Below are 21,260 nucleotides of genomic sequence, written 5' to 3'. Positions count from 1 at the left end.
AAATTTACAGGACACAATTAAAAATCAGAAGCAAGAACATCAAGTGCATGTTCTGTCTTGGTACTTTTATCACAGAACACAATAATTCATTTTAAATTACTGAGGAAGGCAATCCTAAACCTACCACAGCCAAGGCCAGATATGTGCTTCTCTCTACGAACTAAGCAGCTCAAGCAAAAATCTCTGCTGGAGTCATCTGTCATCACAGTATTCATGACGAGATTTGCATTTTTACTGTGATTGAGGTTACAACATTTAGACTTCCCTAATAATGAGAGTGCTTTTTCGAAGCAATATGAAACATACCTTTGTTGATGATGGTGGAGTAGGAAAATTAAGCCAGGCTGGAGCAAAGTCATGCTGCGCCATTTAGGTCCAGTCTCTCCAAATCAACGAAAAAAGGCTTAGCACCTCATGGCAAGTCCCTGTAATCAAAAGAAAAGAAAGGAGTCCTTTCAGATGCTTATGTTACAAGGGGATTACACTTGTCTTTTGTTCTGTATTTTTCTTCTGTTTTCCTATGTAATTTTCTTCACAGATCTGATTTAGAATCTAACTATCATTATCTCATTTAAAGCATCAGAACTGTGTTTTATTACTAAAGTGTCACATAAACAAAATATATCACAGGAATTAGGAAAATACAAATGTAACATTTCTTTCTTTATTTCCTCCTATAAATGGGATGAAGTGTCTTGTGTAAGGTCTGATCCAGAATACTACGGCAAAACTAGCTAGAAATACATTCTAGTACTGAAATACATTCTAGTACTATCTAGAAGGGATTTGACAAGCTATTTTATTAGCTTCCTAGAAGCTGATTTTTTTTAAATTAATCCCTAACAGTTAGTCTCAGTGGCCATATGAAAGTTCCTTATGGAAATCCTACATACTTGGGCTCATTGCAAAACTCAGTGTCTCTACCTTCAATGGAAACAGAGTGTACATGTCCAAGGTGTCAAAATCCAGTAAAATTCTCTAGTTTGAAAATGGTCCAAAGAATTTAATGGTTTACAATTAAAACCCACAAATACTTTTTCTACCCTACACTCTTCTCACAGGTAAGAAAATACTTCTCAATGAGCAAGAGAATGCAAGGCAATGTGAACTATATTACCCAAAGCTGAACAGTAGCACAGACAGGAAAGAAATTGATTCAACACTTTCTGAATTATACTAGGGCAACCAAACTAGCTGCTCTGCAGCTAATCACTGCAAAATGGTCAATGACTCAAAAATTTTTCAAGTATGATATATAAGCTATTAGCAATCTAGCTAGTGAAAACATAATAAACACCCTCACACATTCTATAGGGAGGCCTCAATAAACGTGAATTCCACATCTCTGCACAGGAGAGTGCAAATCTGTTATTGAGCACAGTTATAATTCACTTTAATCTATGGCTGCTGTAATGTATTAGTAAGAAATGTGGAATCTGAACTTGGCAACTCATAATTATGGTGTTTTCTGCCTTGAACCAGAATATTGCAGGCTACTGCAGATCTCCATCAACAGGCAAGACTGTTCCAGTTTCTAAGTGGAAGTCTAATAGATTTGTGAGATTTAACTTAGTGTAAAACTGTATTTAGTTGATCTGCTGTTTGTTTTTAGTGACGTGAGCTCATCTCTAAGTTTTTGGATACGTCCAATACTATAGTTAAATTGTAAGGTAAGATGTAAAATTATTTCAGAGAGACAAGGTTAAAGGTATGCCTAACCCAAATAACTAACTTTAAATTACTCTGCTGAAGTCATTCAATTCATTCCTACACCAACTTCAACAAAAATACAGAGAAATTTTCTAAGTATTTCCAGTTATATCAAACTAGTAAAATATAAATTAACGAAATTCTGGAGTCAATGAACCATAACAGAAATGGCTTCTCTTTCTAAAAAGAACCATGTTCATTTTTACTGATATATCCCATTCAACAACAGTATACAAAAGGGCATATGTTTACAAAAGTACCAACAGATGTTAAATTAAAAAACAACAAATCTGAGCAGATTTCAGATTCACTTAGACATAGTTCTCATCCTCAAGCAGAATAATCATGGTATTTTCAGAAATTATCAGGACACATTTTCAGTACTGAAAGATTGACACAACAACAACAAAGTCTTCAGACTGAGGCAATTACAGTCTGAAAAATAATGAGTAAGATTAGGCTTACCCCAACTAAGAATATAAAGATTCCACAAAATATCACCAGTTATCGGTGCATCAGCTATTAAGTACAGGACAGAAAATCCACTAACAATGTAACTTAATAGATTTATCTTACTGTTGTTAGAAAACTAGTCAAGCTTCCTAACATCATTTATGCAACTGTCATGAGAAAAGTTTGCTATTAACTCATAACATACTTACCTTTTATCCTTTGCACAAAAGACTGGGTGATCAATCACCAAGTATGCATGAACTGGAAAAGGTATTTTGCATAAAGACCTCTTCCCACAGCTCACTGACACTGTCTGCCTATTTCTTCATGCAAATTTTTTTCTAGAAGCAGATTCAAACTTTCCTCATGTTCTCAGCTAAAAAAGCTTTAAAAATTTTTTGATAGTGCTGCTCTGTCAGATAAGTCAATCTTTTTCTTAGAAAGAAATAAACTTAAATGGTAAAGACAGAGACCTGGGCCAAACTACACAATACTCCAAGCCAAGTCAGCAGAAGAATATATATGTAAGTTTCAATAAACCCAAAAAAGACAAACATTTAGGGCTAATTCTTCCAAATAGTTTTAATTAAAAAAAACCAGGAAGAATAAAAGCACAGAAGTATTTCTAGAACATTACCTGACCAAACTCAGAAGTTTGCAGTTAAGCATTAACATGAAAAACAACTCCTGTGGATATTCCATACCAAAGTGAAGAAAACATTTTCTTTCACCAAATTGTACATATGCCTGGTCTAGCAATTAGACATGGGAACAGAGAGTTCTTTCATTATTAAACCTTTCTAACTTTGAATAGGCACAAACATCTCAGCCATAATTAAACTGGGTAACAAAGGGCAGGTCAGGAAAAGGTACTTTTAAACTGCATTAGAGGACATAGCCTACCCAGCTTAGAGTTACTGGTTCCGTATTTTACCAGGTTTCATAAACATTCTAACAGCTGCTAGCTTTCTGATGTTGCCAACAAGTTTGTCCTATAGATAGAAAAAAAATTTATTATAAGAATGATTTCTATTTAAATGATCTGACACGTAATTGATAGCTCTAGGATACTATTCATTCTCAGGAAAGCATTTTTGATAAACTGAAAACAGATCACAAAACATAAGAATGGGATGTCAGCAATGCACCTCTACTGCCACAGGCAGGATTTACTATGCTTAAACCCTTTGTGATCAGCTTGGCTGCCAACATTAGTGTGTTTCTTGCTTGTTTTCCAACTTAAGCTGAACTGACAACTAGAAAATTATTCAGCAACACATTCTAACACAAAAAAAGGTTCTTTCTAACTTTTTTCCCTGCTATTCAGGTCCTCTACCTAAGCTACCCAAGAGAGTCAGATATGCGTCTGCATTCTGTGTCCACTAAAGCATTTGCAGCTTCTATTCAGATACATACTATCTACTACTTCTAAATTAAACAAAAACAACATTTAAAGTATTTTAATAGAATGAGTGTCAGTAGCATTAAAATTGCTTTTATTACACTGACTTGACACTGTATGTCTACTAGCAAGTTTTCTCTTGCATACACACCACACAAATACTGTTCAGTAACACTAATAGAGCAGTTGATGTACTTTCACCATTAACACAGCTATAAGAAATAAACTTAGTGAGGTAAACACCACGGATTCAAATACAATTCAGGGCTTTCAGAAACTCTCTTGGTAACAAAAGAGCAGGCCCAAAATTTATCTTGAATGTTTAAACCACCATTCTCTATTAGCACAGATCTGCCATTCTTCAACCAAACTGCAGCAAAAGCTAACTTGGCTCAGACTCTTAGCTGCTGAAGCAATGCTGCACAATTCTATAAAGGTAAGAAATGATACTGAAATACTGCTGTCCTCATACTATTAACACACAAATACATTTAAAAGTCTTTAGTCAGACTGGTCAAACTATTGTCTCATCTCAGCAATAGCCACTTCTGACCAATCCAAGTAATGTGCAGTGACCTTAGTGACCTCAGTAACAAAAGTCTTCTGTAGCCCATGAATTTAGACAGAAGTAATGTGTTGCTGTATTGTGGATAACAGAATAGTTTAGAGCAAAGAAAGAAATCCTGTTCTTAAGTTTTACATCTTGAGGAGGGGATCTGAAAGAAGTATATAAAGAATTTTGCTTTAAGTAACATGCAGTAATTAATCCAATATTCAATTAAATAAAATTTAATTCTTAAGTTTTCTAAGTATGATCTTAAATAATAAGGCAGTGACTGCCAAGGAGTAACGAACAGCTGGTTCCAGATGATGTACAGTGAACAGATTTGTCATAAATATTACTCAGTCATCTACTTTGAGCTACATTTGCAGCTGAAATAAGAACACCACCAAATACACTCAACCACCACACAGAAAAGGTTGGGTTGGACTTTTTTTATGATTGAGTCAACCAGCTTCTTTTGCGACAGAACTATTTCTCACCAGTTGTAAACCTGTAGGAAACCCTATATTCTAAACAAATTTGTGTTATCTGCATTGCATCTGGAAAAAATTGATGTACAGTCCCCGTTTTACAAAAATAAGTAACACACTATGAAAGGGAATCAGAAAGCTACTGCACGAATCAGGAGTCAAGACTTCTGAGAAAAGGCTAAGAAACAACACCTAGGGTCAACACCCAAACCTGCAAAAACAACAAAAATTAAGCTAAAACAAGTACCATTGGTTTATCTTGTGCTTGCCACATTAAATGAAAAACTCAAATATTAAAGGCTATTGCCAATTTTCCTCACACTACTACATTTTTCCTTTTAAATTCACACAGAACAAGTGAAATCACACTTAAGAATAACAACACAGGGTTTCAAGATTTTACTTGGTGCAATAACAAACTATTTCAGTGATCAGGGTCATGAAAAGTCTAAGAAAACTATCTGGCTTACTTTGCCTCACAAAATGAAGACATAAGCTGTATTTAAAAATGTGGTTATGAACATCTAGAAAAGAAAATTTCAGCAAGAAAGGAGATGCGTTAATCCAAAACACCACCAGAACCACAGAGTATCAATTACAGTAGATTGAAGGTGGACAGACACATGATCCTGAAGATCAAAAGAACAATATTCTGAAATAGCTTTAAGACTTAGACAAGTATTGAAACTGTCGATTTCTATGACACTTCTAAATCAGACCCCAGTGATTGTAACTAAAAAGTTCAACATGCAGGATGACACATTACACAAAGGTAACACTGTAAAAGCTAATCCACTTCCCTATTTTCAGTGCTAACAAGGCAAGTGTGGCATCTCTCCAGCAACTTTTTTCTCTCTCCGCTGCTATTTGAAATCAATATTCAGTTTAAAAAACTGACCTTTTAAGCACAAAGAACACCCGTTACAACTAAAATATAAGTAAATTTTTGGTTTTTTCCTGCAATAATATAAATAGAATTCAACACAATACAAAATCAGAGAACACTCTTCTATTCATGAACTTTCAGATTAGCCTGCTTTCAGATTACTTTAGCAAAGTGCTTCCTCAAACTTCATATTAATATTAAATTTTCACCTTATCTGCAACCATTCACTATCCCTGGGACAAGCAAACTTACTAACATTTAAGTTTCATTTACAAAGTTTGCTCATAATACAGATCAAGGAGATCTAGATAAACAAACTAGCTGAAATAGTGTTATAGAGTACATCTTGGCTTTAACAAACACAATTTGTTGCATTTTAATAAGCAGTAAAAATTAATTTGTTTTAACACTTGTTTTTTTCTCCCCTATTTATTTACCGAGGGGGAGGTGGAGGACACGAACAGAACAAAATGCTTGCTCATTCTCACACCATTGGTGCTAAATTTGGGACTGCTGCCACCACAGTCATGGATTTCATGACCTTCACACTGGGGCAATTCCACGAAGCAGGCAGACTGGCAGCACGTGGCACTTTCTAACCACTAGTGAAGACCAAGAACACCACAGGCTAAGCACAGTGCAGAACTGGAGCAAGCATCTGTAACTCCAGATTGTATCTCTGTGTAGCACAAAAAAATGGAATACACTGCAGTCACATATCAGACTCAGTACAGGGCAACTGCAGAGCCACTACAGATAGAATTGTGTGCATGGACTACCTCACTTAAATACAGCACTACACTAGGAAGCAGTTGTCCTGCCAGACATTATAAAGAAAAAGGATAAGACATGAAGACAGACCTAGACTATTTTTCCCCCTTACCAGGCATCTATAAAACACTGAAAACACTTAGCACAGACAAAGCTTTTAAATAAGTAAAATTTTAAAAAATAAAATAAAACAAAAAATAAGCTAAACTAAGAATAAATTACAAATAAAGTAAAAATTAAAATAATTTTTTAAAAATAAAATATGAAAGTCTTCAGCTCAAACTCTGGAAAATTTACTGTGTAAGCAGACTACTTTTATGTAGTAGAAACTCATATCACATCTTCTGTACTGCTTCTGACAAAATAGACCAGCAAATTCCCTGACAAAAAGAATTTAATCTGGCCTCAAATATAACATGAAAACAAAGGCTACTGAGGTCTAGAATAAACTGGTTACACAAAAACATAACTCACCAGATCACTTGTAGTCCCTTTTAAAGACAATCCTTTACCCAGAATTTCTTCTAGTTTTAATTGCATTCATCAAATCTCTACAGTGTTAAAAAAAATCTCCCTCTAAGACTTACACAATACTGAAAATAGCCACAGAGCATCTCTGGAAGAGCACAATACAGGAGTTGGAAAAGCAACTGTTGTGAGAATTGAGCTGGAGGCAATCTCTACACTGTCTGTGTAGGTTGACACAAGAGCCTATACATGGCAGAGCAAGAGAAATCACCTTCTGATATACTGCAAGATGGCAGGGCAGAAAAAGCAGATGAAATCAAACCATTTGGGATTTCAGTACTCTTGTACCTAGAGTCTCTAGTCCCATCAATGGTATTAACAAAACTGAAGTCTCCCTCATCATTTGCATCTTCACACAGCTCTACATGAGAAGTGAGTTTAATGGCTTACTAATTTTAAATATTGAAAGGACCTTCTGAAAAACTAAAATAAAACATCCAAAGATAACTCTGAAGGACTAATGGCCAATACCTCCCTAAATTTCAATCCAAGACTAATGGTCAACTTTTACCTCCCTAGAACTTCAAACCAAGTATCAGCCTCTGCCCATTGGAAAGATACTGAGGTGTCTTTATCATTTTCGTGGTCATTTACTGAACTCTCTCCACCATGTCTCACCCTTTCTTGTATCAGGGAGCCTGTAACAGCACTACACATCCTGGAAGGGTGACACAGTCCTCCACATGTGGCCTCACCAAGGCTGCATACAGGACAAAGCTGAACTCCCCTTGACTTGGCCACAACACTCTTCCTAATGCTGCCAGGGAGATTTTCACTTTACTCCTTACAAGGACCCACTGCTAGCTCATGGTTGGACTGCTGTTCAACAGGACCCCCAGGTCCTTCTCTGTAGCTGGCATACGCAGCTGGAATTCCAAAAAAATTCACACTTTCCCTTTGCTTCATGAGGATCCTCTATCCATATTCTTCCACACAGCAGACCAAACATCAAGCGTGTGCATCAGCCAGCTCTCCCGATCTTATATTATTATGCACACTTGTTGAGGGTAAACTCTACCCCACTGTCCAGGACTTCAATGAAGATGCTCAATAGCAGGGGCTCCAGTACTGAACCCTGTCCCAGGGTACACTGGAACAGCTTCTTCCAAATAGCCTTTGTGCCACTGACTGCATCCCTGAGGTCTGTGCCCCACCATTCATATAGTTCTGAATACAACCTCACTGCTCACTTTCGCACACATAATTGTCACCTTTCCCCTGACAATGTCATTGAAGACAATGTCAAAAGCCTTACTGAGGTCAAAATAAACACCATCCATTCCTCTCTGTTCATCTACCAGGCTAGTCACCTCATTGTAAAGCTTGCTGAAGTATGACATCCCCTTCATAAAGCCATTCTGATTGCTCTCACTCACCTTCCTGTCCACCACGTTTGGAAAAATGTTTCCAGGATCAGCTAGTGCACAACCTTCCCATTGGCTGAAGTGAGGCTGACTGGCCTGTAGTTCCCTGGATTCTCCTTCTCATCCTCCCAGATGACAAAATTAGTATTTGCTCTCTTCTCTTACTCAAGAACCCGTCCCAATGACCATTAGACCTCTCAAAGATGGCTTTGCAATAACATCAGCACTCATGGAAGAACGGAACACCCATCATGGAACCATCCTGTCAAGCCCCATGGACTTACAACTTTAAGTGTTCCCTAATCTGACTCTTTCTTCACTGAGGGTAGAGAAAAAAAGGCACAGCATAACTTGAAGATGACAAGGACATAAGACCAAAGACGATCTCCACCCAATTTTAAGGGCGTTGTTTAACTTGTCTAACCAGTATTCAGCTGGAAGAGACAGTCCCACTGGTATTGAACAGATCTCCAAGCTTAGGGAAGTCTCTTCCAGTGAACAAAATGAAGTATTTCTCTAGCTCATAAACTCATTTTCAGTACTTAAAATAGGTTTCATTACTATAGATAAGATACATTTGGTAACACTATCTGTCTGAACTGCGAGAATAAATAAAAACAGCTTTGCTTTTTCATAATGTTCCAACCTGAAGAAACAGATAAAAGAGTGACATTACTATAATAAGGAAAAAAACAACCAATAATACAGTAAAATAGCCAAAACTTCTAAATTTTAAAAATTTAATCTCCTAAAAGTTGTGTGCTTTTGAAATGGACCTACCATACTATAACTACACCCTGTTTAAATGGAGCTGACCAGAATTTTGTAGGAAAAGCAAATTTTAAAATAAAGCCAAAATTAAAAAAAAAAAAAAAAAAAAAAAAAAACAAAGCAACCCTGTCAGCTGAATCCATCACCAGAAGACAAGGAAAACCACAGGAAAAGAGTTGTGTATCTTCAGGTTCTATGTTTAAGTTTTCTCTCTCTGTAGTCTGTATCATTTCTCAATAAACAGTTTCTGTGACACTTGAGAACTTGAGAAATTGTCAGAAGACCATTAAAAGAAAAGGCATTATAAACTCAAACAGCTAGGAATACTTGAAGCTTGTGAATGGAATTTCAAATTCAGCAACAACAGGCGGAGGGGAGGGAAGGTTCAAGCCATGAATTCACCAAAATCAGAAAAGAGATACAAATTTCTTGATGCTCCCTGAAGACCAGTTTAGAAGTCAAATCAATTGATTTGCACAGAGAAAACCTCGAACAGAATAAATGTTAAAAGCACTGACATGATATACACATTTATATTTTCCAAGGGAATCTAAAGTTAGTATGTATGCATATCTAAGTGGCACATTCCTACCAGCTTTAATCTTATGCCTCACAGATTATTATCACAGAAAGCACAGCACACCACAAATTACATAGGGGACCCTTAACTTCACTTCTCAGCTACACACATCTGACAAACCACCCTCACTTTGTCAATGTAATTTTTAGCATAATATTTATAAATGGGATACAAGAAGGTTGTAAGCCATAAGAACTAAAGCACACTATAGTGCTGTTATGAAAGTGTGGAAAGAAAAGGTTATATGCATCGTCTCAATTTGCTGCTACTGCTTTGTTTCCTTGATAATGAGCTCTAGCATAGATATCAAATTCTTATTTTGTCAGAAGACAAACAAGAGCATATGTATGAACTTCAGAGGGTCCAACAAGGTAGTTAGAATACTGGCCCTTCAGTCATCCCACCATGGGCCAGCTTCAAATTTTGGGTTCAACTTTATATCATTAGCAAAAGGAAAACAGCCAAGTATTGGTCTGAATTAGGCAAAGAAACTACATGCACAAGACTTATTCATCAGCCTACACACTCCTTCTCCCCACACAAGATCATTCATGGCTTTTTTCATACTAAGCAGATCTTCAAAATAACCTGCACCACCAAAAGCTTTTTCTTCTGCAATAAAATACATCTTCTGTCAAAAGAAAAATTTCCAGTGGTAGCAGATCCTTCTCTGTTATCCCTCTCTTCTATCTCTAGTTAAGAGTAGCACTAATTTGAAATCAAGTTGCTAAATATAAGGTCTAAACAATACTTTTATTTAAAATCTATAAACCTCAATTTTCATTCCTCTTTTGAAGACAAAGTTTATTCAGTATCTTCCTTACTCTTCTGTGATTCCTGTAGTTCCAACAAAACAAAATAACCTAACTTCAAGTTATTTTGCTATTCAAAATTTGTATGTCACTAAAACAGAAAATAACATTCAAACCCTTACACAAGCTTTAAGAGCTTTTGAAACTAGAAGCATTTATACTGATCACTTGCTGCAAAAGCATGACAAACACTTCAACTGAAGAGTCTTTCTTTCTTTCTTTCCTTTCTGTATAAATGAACAGCCACAACAACAGAATAAGTTTACATCTTTACAGTCAAACTTTTAACACTCTGAAAGGAAAGAATGTCACATCACCCCTTGTGGCATTTCAATGAAAAACTATTTTTAAAAAAATATTAGGCTGGGGTATGGTAATTCCCTCAAGTTTTTGGGTTCTCTGAAATGTATTGCCTAAAACTCATACCTTCAACAGAAAGGAAAAGGAGCTGAACTTTTGAAGGTCTCACCCATCAATTAAACAAAAAACTCAGAAACAGTTCAACTGCAGCCTCTTATTTCTCAATCATGCTACTGCACAGCAAGTAAAACCTCTAGTTTTAGTTTTGATACCTCCACCATCCAATACAGAACTGTCCTCATATATATTCTACTACTGGACAATACAGGAGAACAAAAGAAGATATCCATATAATTTATAATTTACCTTCTTGCCTCGTGTTTTAAAAAGAAGTATTAAAACCAAGATTTCCTGCAGCATACTAAGGAAGGAGCGAGGTCCCCTGCTAGAGCTGAGCACTAAAGCTTATGTATGAGGAGTATGCAGAGTCAAAATATAGTGGTCCATTTTTTAGCCGTGTTTAAAGACAACACGTTCTTTAGTACAGCCACAGACTTAATACTTACCTTTACAGAGACTTAGCAAAATATAGAATACTGAGAAAAAAAAAAAAAAAATCATCCACCTTCACTTCTATTTTGTGCTCAAGTTCCTTATGGAAGAAGGAGCCAACTAAAGCACACTGTGTTTTACATAAGGTTCTAGAATGTGAGCACTGCTTTTTATGATATCATCCCCTTTTCTATATACAGTTATGGTTCACAGGCAACAGGTTTTAACATTACCTCTTTGAATCAAATATAAATATCACAACAATCAAAACATCTTTTAAGAAGTGTTTTAGATATAGATGAAGCTGCTAAGTCCTTCGGATAACATAATGACAACTTTTTAACAAAAAAAAAAAGTTTCTTTTTTGCACTGTACCAAGAAGACTTAAAAAAATGCAAGCTATTTCATAACATAAAATAACTTCACTTTTACAGCCAGGTTCAACTGAATAACTTCAATTCACTGCAGCCAGGTTTCTTCTCCTTGAGAGTCTAACACACTTTGGTGTGTAATGATTCCACTAAATCGTAACTGACCATTTAGCAAAAGCCTGGTAGATGCTCATTTCTTGCCCTTTAACAATGTTCAAATTCAAAGCTAAAGTGTGAGCTGAATTACATCACTACCCTAGTCAGCATATGTTGTGTAGGAGATCACCAGGAATTCTTTAGCACTTGGGAATTATCACAAGAAAGAAGGAGCAGTTGATAAAGGTAGAAGTCTTGCCCTATGCTGAGCATATAAAACAGATAAACAACTCCCTATTTCAGCTGTTTCCCGGACTGTATCTACCCAAGACATGAAAGGAGGAGACTGTGGAAGAGTTGATAGCATCACATAGGGCATTATCATCAGGTACCACGTTCAGTTAGTCAAGCACAGAGTAAGAAAAAAACAAAACAAAAAGTGTGACAAGTTTCGTTCATGTCTGTTTATAATAAGGTCTGCAAATACTTGTCTCTAAAGGACAGAATTTATTCCTACTACTAAAAGAAAAGAAATAAAAGCAACTTCTTCAGACATTATTGATGAACTGTCATGGTAACAGTTCTATCCACATATGTTAAACAGAGTAACCTCATTAGAATGGAGGACAAAATAAAAGGAGCACAAAGCACATTAAAACTTGTACAGTGCTAAATATCTACACAATTTCCCTCTATCATTTTACTGATGTAATTCTGTTTCAGCTTTGCTGCAGGATTAAAGGGTACTTGTTCACAAAAGTTTCCACCAACAGTTTTCTCACACAGTAGAGCAACCTGCACCATTCTGAAGAATTAGCAAGTACAAATGTACCCATTTTATGAACTGACCAGAATAAACACATCAATAAAAGACACAACCTGCTGACAGTTATCCCACTACAAAAGCTATGTTTACATCAAGGCTTAAAGTGTAAGCTCTTGGGAGCTATGAACTATGAACTATGAACTATCTTCATAGTTTTCTGCAAAGCATTTAACAGTGTAAACACTTGAAAAACAAAAATCTAGGGAAAAATTAAAGTGGACCAGCACACTTGGCATTCTCTCCTCACTAGGTATGAATTTTATTTAGGGTACAAGGGCACAGCTGTAGAACATTCCTGAATCCTTGTCAAACACATAAGAACACAAATAAGAAAAAAATACACTTCTACAGAATCCCTTAGGATATGGGGCTAACATGTATATCTCCAACACCAATAGCTGGATAACTGCAGAGCCAACCAACAGTTTGTGGTAAATAGGATGTGGCTGGAGAAGGGGTCAGGTAGAGGTAGGACAGCACTCTTCAGGGACAAACATCCTCATTCTAGTCCCCTGAGACACAAAAGCATCAGCACAGAAGCAAGCATGAACTGTTGACAATAGGGGGATAAGGAGACCACCAGGGATCCCCCAAAACCCTCCAAGCCATTCCAGAAAGGCCTCAAAGAATCGACCATGCAAGATAACTGATCTACACAGAAAATGAAAACCTTAGCTTCAGGGCAAAAAAACTATCTATAAAAAGGTACCCAGCAAGCCCTGCCTGCACATCCCAGGACATACCATAGCCTGACCAACACTAGGAATCAGGGCTGGTGATCTCTTTTTCTCCCTCTCCTTAATTCTTCTCTTCCCTTGCATCCTATCCCTACTATGTAAGCTGTGTGCTTATACAGTAGGCCAGGGACTGACACACCCATTTCAATGCCAAGTGTGCAATTTATGTATAAAACTTGGTGATTTTTTTGTAGATCCTCTGACTTTCGTTGTCCCTTTCAACCACAGCATTTATGAATCTTGGGCGCTCCTTTCCCCTTTAGTGTGGAACACTACAACTTCCCAAGTGTAAGTACTGTGAAAGGAATAAAATAATTATCCTACCAGCAAACAGAGAGATGTAAAGATAGAATTAATTTATTGAAGCTAAAAAGCAAACTCCTTAAAACTCCCAGAAGGAGAAGAGTCTAGAAAAAGATGCCACCCAAAATAGTAAGTGGGGGATGTAGCTCCTTGATTTCAATGAGAGCATCTTGAAAAGAAATAAAAGTATCTCAGCACTGAAAATTAATAGCTTGGAAAAACAAGCAACACGTCACTTTTTCTATGAGTTAAGAAATGAATATTTCTATTACTGTCATGCACATACAACAGACAACAACCAAATTAAATGGCCACTCACACCAGAACTCTCCATCAACCAAATGCTTTCAAAAAAATCATGCAAGATCATTCTTTTCTATTGGTTTGGTTCTTTAACAAGTGGCTCAGCTCACCAGTCAAACCCAGCCACACATAGACTCAACACAGAAGAGCCACAAGCCATAGCCATAGACTACAGCAACAGACCCCTACTCAAGTTCCCCAGTTTCCATATCTTCAAAACAACAAACCTGAAACAGAAGTCAAAATAACAAAGCAGCAAGAGCATCCAAAGGAGAAAACTTCAGAAAGACTGAGAATTTACAAAATTTATGAAGATGCAAGTCCTTCATTTGTAGTCAAAATATCAAGCTGCAGGAGTTAAAATACACTGCAGTAATTTTTAAATAGTTTCACACGCTTAACTACACTTTTTCTACAGGGTTTTAACACATGCAGTCTTACCAAACATCTTTACACTGCCCTTATAGAAAACCTTTTTCATAAGTTCACTACTACTAATACTTCAGTATTGTAGAAGCTCTCGAAAATATTTTAAAAGGTGACAACTGAGTAAATGTGCAACCTCTACCACACGCTCAGTTTAAAGTCTACCCAATAATGCTTAATTATTTAAAGCCTTATGAATCACCAGGGTGGGGTAGGGAATAGAAAACTTCAGTAAAATCACCACTGACTTTTGAATTAAGTTGCTCTGTCCATCTTAATTTTCTTTCAGGCAGTAGCAGTTCTGCTGAATGAAAACCTACAAAAAATTATTACAAACACATTAATGCCAAAATTAAAAACTATTTAATTACTGTGGGATAAAGAAAACTACAATACATCTAAAAATAACAAGGAAGATAAGCCAATTTGCTACTAGATTTAATTTTGAATCATTCCAAGGAGAAGGAGCTTTTTATGAAGTGCCATGTTTGCAGACCAGTCAGTCTAATTCATTCCCATTACTGAAGGAAAATACACTGAAGTCAATTTTTTAATATCAACACAGAAATAAGCTAGTCTGCAGAGACAGCAAGATGATTTTTGGTAAAAAAAAAACCCTCCGGCTTTCATATGTGACGAAGAATAGAAGAAAGAAAAAAAAAAGTAAAAAAACCCTCTATATTATTACTACCCTGATGCTGCAAACCACATCTAACACAAATGGAAGGAATGACACATGCAAGCTATCCAGACTTGGTCAAAACGAAATAACACTCACTGTTGAGATTACAACATTACCATGAAGGCTAAATACCTTATGGATTTAGTCTAGATATAGCTACTTTTTAGTCTCACATAAGAATCACACTCTTATCTATACATTTCTCCTTGTACCTGTATTCTTCAAATTCTTAAGGAATTATTCCACTAATTATAAAAGCCAGCAAGTAAAAATTAACCAGATTCAACATTCAACATTCTCAAAAAAAAAAAAACCAAAAAAATAAAAACAAAACACCAAAGAACCTCTAACCAATAAAAATTACAGGTTTACTTGTTCTACCAATAAAATGTTTTTTCAAATGTAAACCGATTTATGAACAACACTTACCTAATCCAAGAGGACCACACAAGGTGCTAGTGCTGCGTGATTTATATTTTTCCAGTTTGTTTTCCTTGAGATAATATCCCGAGTTCCTGTTGACACTACATTCGTGGCAGTTTGACATAGATTTGACCTCACAGAAACCAGCTACCCATCCTTCTTGTCTACAGATGCTGCAAGGCTATTTACGAACTCTGCCAATGTCTGTCTTAGAAACCTTTTCTTTTCTCTGAGAGTTTCTGCTCTTGTCTATTCCATGTAGACACCACTAAATGCAGCATCAGCTCCAAGTGAAATAAATACAGGTTTTACTCCACAAACTGTGACGTGAAAACCCCGAATTTCACATATGAACTGTAGAACATTTCCTACCTTCCGGTAGCAGGGGCATTTGCAAACAGTTATCTGGATACCTCCATACTGCTTGTGGGCAACAACATTTTTCAAGAGAAATATTAAATAAAATACAAAAGGAAAAAGTATAAACATACATCTATTAAATTCTTCATTTATAAAGTCGGTCTCACTGCAAAACGAGAGAAGACTATGTCAGAAAATCTCAAAAATGAAGTAAGGGAATAAAAAAAATCTGCCATGAAACTTTTCAGCAATGTCCACACAGTGACTCAGGCTACATTTAACCTGGAGGCAGTTAACGAAACTGGTTAAGCCTCTGACTCAGAAAGAATGTTGCCGAGAAGAGTATGTAAAAAGAGAAAAGCACTTTATTTCGGCAGCCAAACTATTCAGAACTTCATAAATTTAGCTACGTATCCATGCCATGCGGACAAAAGAATCCAAGGGAGATGTGCTCGACACCGCTAGAAGGAAAAAACCTCACGACTTCCTCAATTCTCTTCCCATATGACAGCCGCTTGTTTCAGAGGCCTTTTCAGGACAAAGCACGCACAAATAATTCCGGAACAGCGTCCGATATTTCTTCCCTTTCACAAGAAGCAACTGCTGCAGATTAGAGTCCACCTTTTTTCTTTTCTGACAGCTGAAGCAAAAGGCTGCAAACATCCAGGACTGACTCTGTCGTTCACTCAACCTAAGGTAAAAAGAACCAGATCAATCAGTTTTCCCTTATGAAATCCAGACTGGCGTTTGACAAACACAAAACAAACAAAACGCAAAAGGCTGAATCTTGGAAGCAAACAGAAACCTGGATCCTAAGGAGCAAACAGGGATGGCACCGGGGAGCCGAGCCCGAGAGCGGAAGCCCGAGTTACACCTCCACTGGCGGCGCGGGGCGGGCGGCAGGAGCGCGTGACGGAGGGCGCAGCCTATCAGCGAGAGCCGCCTCCTGCCGCTCCGCGCCGGCGGAAACACACGGGGAAGCTACGGGCACGGGGAGTGGGGGCTGGGAGCAACGAGGAGAGGGGAAAACAGGGAATCAAAGGGTCATGTCTCGTTTTATTGGGAAAGCTGAACGGATGTACAGAAAGCCCCGGGGCGGGAATCGCTGACCTGGGCCAGGGACATTTCCCGGTGTCCCAGCGCGGCCCGGGGCATGCTTCTTCTCCCGGGGTGTGGGGACACAGCCGGCCCGCTCCGGGGTGTGCGGACACACAGAACCCCGCCTCTCGGGGGGCACGACCACGCGCTGCGGCTCCGCCGAGTGCTCCTCCTCTGCCCTTTCGGCGGCCGCCTCGATCCGGCCGGCGGGGGCGGCTCCCCCTGCCGGCCCCGAGGGCAGTCCAGGCAGCACGGCGAGGGAAGGAGAGTGGCGGCCCGGCTGCTCTGTGTCCGCCCCACGCCCGTTTCCGGGGGTGTCCCGAGTGCCCCCTCGCTCCCCACGCGCGCGCGCCTCCCTCCCTCAAAATGGCGCCGCTCCGCGCCGCAGTGCTTCCCCGGCGCGCGCGCACGCGCAAGCTTCGCGAAAGGCCCCGCGTGGGAGCCCGGGGAGGAGCGGGCGGGGGCCCGGGTCCGCCCCCTCTGACGTCACGGAACCATCCCGAACGTTCCCCGCGGCACTGGGAATTCCCAGAGCGCGCCCCGCCCCCACGGCGGGAGTCCCCGGCGCCGCCGTCATTGACGGTGCAGCGGCGCAGGCCCGCCGGCGCAGGCGCGGCGAGTGCCGACACGGTGCCGGCACGGGGCCCTCAGACGCGAGCTGAGCTCGGGCCGCGGGTCGGTCGCATTGGTCCGGGCGGGTGCCGCGGGACCTCGGCCGGAAGGTCCGCACGCCGCGTATGTGTGCGAGAGCGGCCGCCAGCGCGGCCCTAGATCGGCCCGGTGCCGGTGCGGCCCCCACCGTGAGGAAGCAGGGTGCAGCGGGCGCCGGGAGCCGGGCGCTCCGCAGCGCCAAGCGCCACCCGCACCGCAGCGCGGTTTAATAGCGGCGCCGGCGGGGCTCGAGGCCAGTAAAAACCAATAACCACCGATTAATAAAACAAAATATCAGAATCCTCGCTAAATCGACAGCTACTTCAGTGTGCAAGCGCACGAGTGGAAATACACTGGAGGGCCACACAGTTATTCCGCGTGTGCAGTTTGGAGAGAAAAGTGATAGGTAGATTCTTCCTGTTTGGGACCTAAATGCCTAAATCACCGTTTTGCAATTTTCAAATCCTTTTACCAATGCAATCAAAACTGTTTTTTTTAATTAATAAGGTAAAAGAGTAAATTTACAAAACTATAGATATAGTTAGAGAGAGCGCTGGAAAGTGTTTGTAGCAGCTGGATTTGATTCTGGATTTTCTTTGGAAGTTTGCTCCACAAGTTTTAAGTTATTGTAGTGACTGAGATTTTGCACTGACTTTTGACAAAAATTGTCTCAAACTCTAAGATTCTTCTTTTAAATGTATTTTACAGGCATGTATATGTGGCCAAAGTAAATTATTATTCATAACTTGATAGAAATCACTAGAAAGCAACAATTATTTTTTTTGTACAGAAACTTGACTAAAAGTCAACAACTGAGAAAATAAAGTAGAAAAAGCACATGATAATTCCATCTTTAAACTGACAGAAGCTCAGAAACAGTTCAGAAGCTCTGAAACATTAATCTTCAGCACAACTCTCAGTAGTTAAATACCAGCTCTGATTTCTAACACTAGCAGTGTTTTTCTAAGTTCAAGAATTCAATATTCATCACAGTCTTGACTGCAGTGAAACATCCATTCTCCTCATCCTTGAAATTTTTTGTCCTTTTATTTGCCTGTGCTGCAAAAGCAAGGATTCCCAGGAAGGATGTTGAGAGCATTCCCTGTATCCCTTAGATACTTGCATAGCTGGATGCCAAACCTGAAACCATGAGCAGGAAAGGCAGGGCAGTGCTCTGCTACCTGGCCCAGCTATGAACCAACAACCCAGCAGCTGGTCTTGATGAACCTCACACCACTGGCCTCAGTCCATCAATCCAGCCTGTCCAGATCCCTCCCTTCCTGCCCTCCAACAGACCAACACTCACACCCAACTTGGTGCTGTCTGCAACAGTGAGGATACACACACAATCCACTCGTCCACATCATTGATAAAGATATTAAACAGAAGTTCCCCCAGTACTGAGCCCTGGGGAACCCCACTCATGACTGGCCAGCAGCTGGATGGAGCTCCACTCACCACCACTCTCTGGGCCCAGCCATCCAGGCAGTTTTTACCCAGGGAACTGAGCACCTGTCCAAACTATGGACTGCCAGTTTTTCCAGGAGAATGGCGCTGGAGACAGTATCACAGGTTTTACTAAAGTCTAGTGATGTTGTCTACTAGACAACATCCACAGTCTTTCCTTAATCCTCTAAGCAAGTCACCTGTTCATAGGAGATCAGGTTGGCCAAGCAGGACCAACTTTTTCTGACACCATTCTGAATGGTCCTGCACATGCTGTGTGGATTGTACTGTGGCACTCAAGGTGATCCATTCCATAACCTTGCCAGGCACCAACATCAGGCCTGTAGCTCCCCAGAACCTCCCTCCAACCCTACTTGTAGATAGGTGTCACATTGGCCAGTCTCCACTCAAGTCACCTGGGACCTCCCAGGTTAGCCAGGGCCATTGGTAAATGAGGGAGAGTGGCTCAGTGAGTTTCTTCCACCATCTCTCTTAGTATCCTTGGGTGGATTCCATCTGGCCCTCTACACTTTTCATGTCTAAGCAGCTCAGTAGGTCACTAATTTCTCCTGAGGAGGTGCTTGATTCTGCTCCTTGCCCTTGTCTACCAGCTCAGAGGGCTGGTTGCCTTGATAATAACTGTCTTCTTGTTAAAGGTTGACCCAAAGCAGGAACCTCAGCCTTTTTCTCATCTTTAGGTACAATGTTTTCCTGTGGAATTGTGTTATTATATGTTTTATTATGTATAAGTTCGTTCCATGTAACCCCCCCATACTCTGTAGCGACCCCCCCCGGGTTTTCCCGTCTCTCCCCGCGGTTTGTTTTCCCAGGAAAGTGCAGAGTCACTGTGTTTACATCTCAGACCATCTGTCAGTCACGCGGCACCCCACCCCGGGGCGCTGCGGGTCGGCAGACAACCTGGGACCCTCCACGTGGCCGCTCCCCATTGGGTTTACCCCTGCACCCCACTGCCCTCAGACCCCCCCGTGGCGTTACCCCATTGGCTGCCCCAGGTTTCCCCTGTTCAGTACTTAACCCACAGGCTGGAGACGCCCCGGGCTTTTCTCTCGGCCGGCCCCTGCATGCTGCTGCCGCCCCGCCGCCGCCGCCGCCACTCCGGGCGACCCTGCCGCGGCGGCTCCGCTCCGCCGCCGCTGCCGCTGCCACCACGGCACCCACGTGAGTCGGCCACAGCGCCGCGGCCCCGCGCGCCGCCTCTCCTGGCTCGCGGCCAGCTCCAGAGCGCGCTGCCCCGCCCCCAATCGGCAAGGCGGCACACACAAAACTCCAGCGCGGCACACCGCAGCTCCTTCAGTTTTTGCTTTCCCAGCCAAGCTGCAATAAACCGGAATTCTGCCTGCGGGAGAGAAGTCTCTCTCCTTTTATTCGCCGCGGGACTCGCCTCTTGCTCTCAGACCCACGTAGCTCCAGCCGATGCCCGCAAGGGCTCGCCGGAAAAGACGGAAACTGTCCGCGCTCCCCTCCCCCCACGGAGCTAGTGGGACAAAGGGGGGAAAAGAGAGCACTACGGCATTTCCCTCTGCATCTAATAAGTTATGGAGATTGTCCTTGGTCTGTGGGAGGGGGTCCCGGGGACAGCCCACCTGGGATGCCCTGGTGTGGAGTTGCATTGCGTTACGTTATGTACGGGTCGGTTCTTCTTATTTTGTTCAAAATTGTACTTAGTATGTTCTATGTACCCCCTTCCCAGTTGGTATGGTCCACCCTTTCCCACCTTCCCTCCCTGTTCATCACCCATCACACCACCAGACCACTCCCTTATCCACTCCCAGGAGCCCCGCCAGTCATCCGGCGCCCCACCTCACCATCCAGATTCTTCCATCCAGGGCGTCGGGTGATTGGGTGAAGGCCCGGGGCCCCTCCCACACTCCTATCCCATTGGCCCCTTCCCTAAGACCACTCCCCAGGGAGCCACCCACACTGTTCCCCCATTGGCCGAAGGTTCCCCCGCCCCCCCTACCCTATTTAATCCCCTGTCAAGCTAGTTTTGGTGCCTTCTCCGGTTGGCACTGCACATTGCAGCTGGATCCTCGTTCGTTCGTCTCCTCACATTGAGGACAATAAAAGGATCGTTTGCCCCCGGAGGACACTTCTTTTCACTGTGAGGTCCCTGGTCCACTTCTGCCAGAAGGGTCAAGTATCCATCCCAAGCTCTCCAAAGCCCCCGACGTTGGCCCAGCGGAGGGCTCGGGGAACCTGCTCACTCCCTCCGGAGCTAGAGCTGAGCTGGGTGAACATCATTCTCGGAGGAAGTGCGGCACCCTGGGAAACCACTTCTGTATAATTTTCCCGCCTTCCCCGATGCCAATCATTTATCCCTGTTCATGTCCTTATTCGGTTTGAGTTATCCCTC

At 41.1% G+C, this 21,260-nt stretch overlaps 1 protein-coding gene across 19 annotated transcripts in view; it reads right to left on the bottom strand.

The window, feature by feature from the left end:
• The window catches only part of GPBP1 (GC-rich promoter binding protein 1), a 35,914-nt gene extending 18,697 nt beyond the window's left edge, over window positions 1-17,217 (bottom strand). For 10 of the 19 annotated variants that reach the window (XM_072921820.1, XM_072921821.1, XM_030257548.4 and 7 more), the window contains exons 1-4: window positions 16,497-16,641; window positions 15,338-16,382; window positions 14,475-14,542; window positions 307-425 (exon numbers count right to left, since the gene is read on the bottom strand). In XM_072921820.1, the coding sequence (XP_072777921.1) occupies window positions 307-359 (53 nt within the window). In that variant the 5' untranslated portion in view covers window positions 360-425; window positions 14,475-14,542; window positions 15,338-16,382; window positions 16,497-16,641. Of the gene's footprint in view, window positions 1-306; window positions 426-14,474; window positions 14,543-15,337; window positions 16,383-16,496; window positions 16,642-16,801 lie in introns of those variants that run through there. The other 9 variants (XM_072921812.1, XM_072921816.1, XM_072921811.1 and 6 more) reach the window with 6 other exon arrangements.
• Between the last annotated feature and the right edge of the window lie 4,043 nt (window positions 17,218-21,260).

This window comes from Taeniopygia guttata, chromosome Z (genome assembly GCF_048771995.1).
Source record: "Taeniopygia guttata chromosome Z, bTaeGut7.mat, whole genome shotgun sequence".
Lineage (NCBI taxonomy): Eukaryota > Metazoa > Chordata > Aves > Passeriformes > Estrildidae > Taeniopygia > Taeniopygia guttata.
The sequence above is the reverse complement of the archived record's forward strand: the minus strand, read 5'-3'. Positions and strand labels throughout refer to the sequence as shown.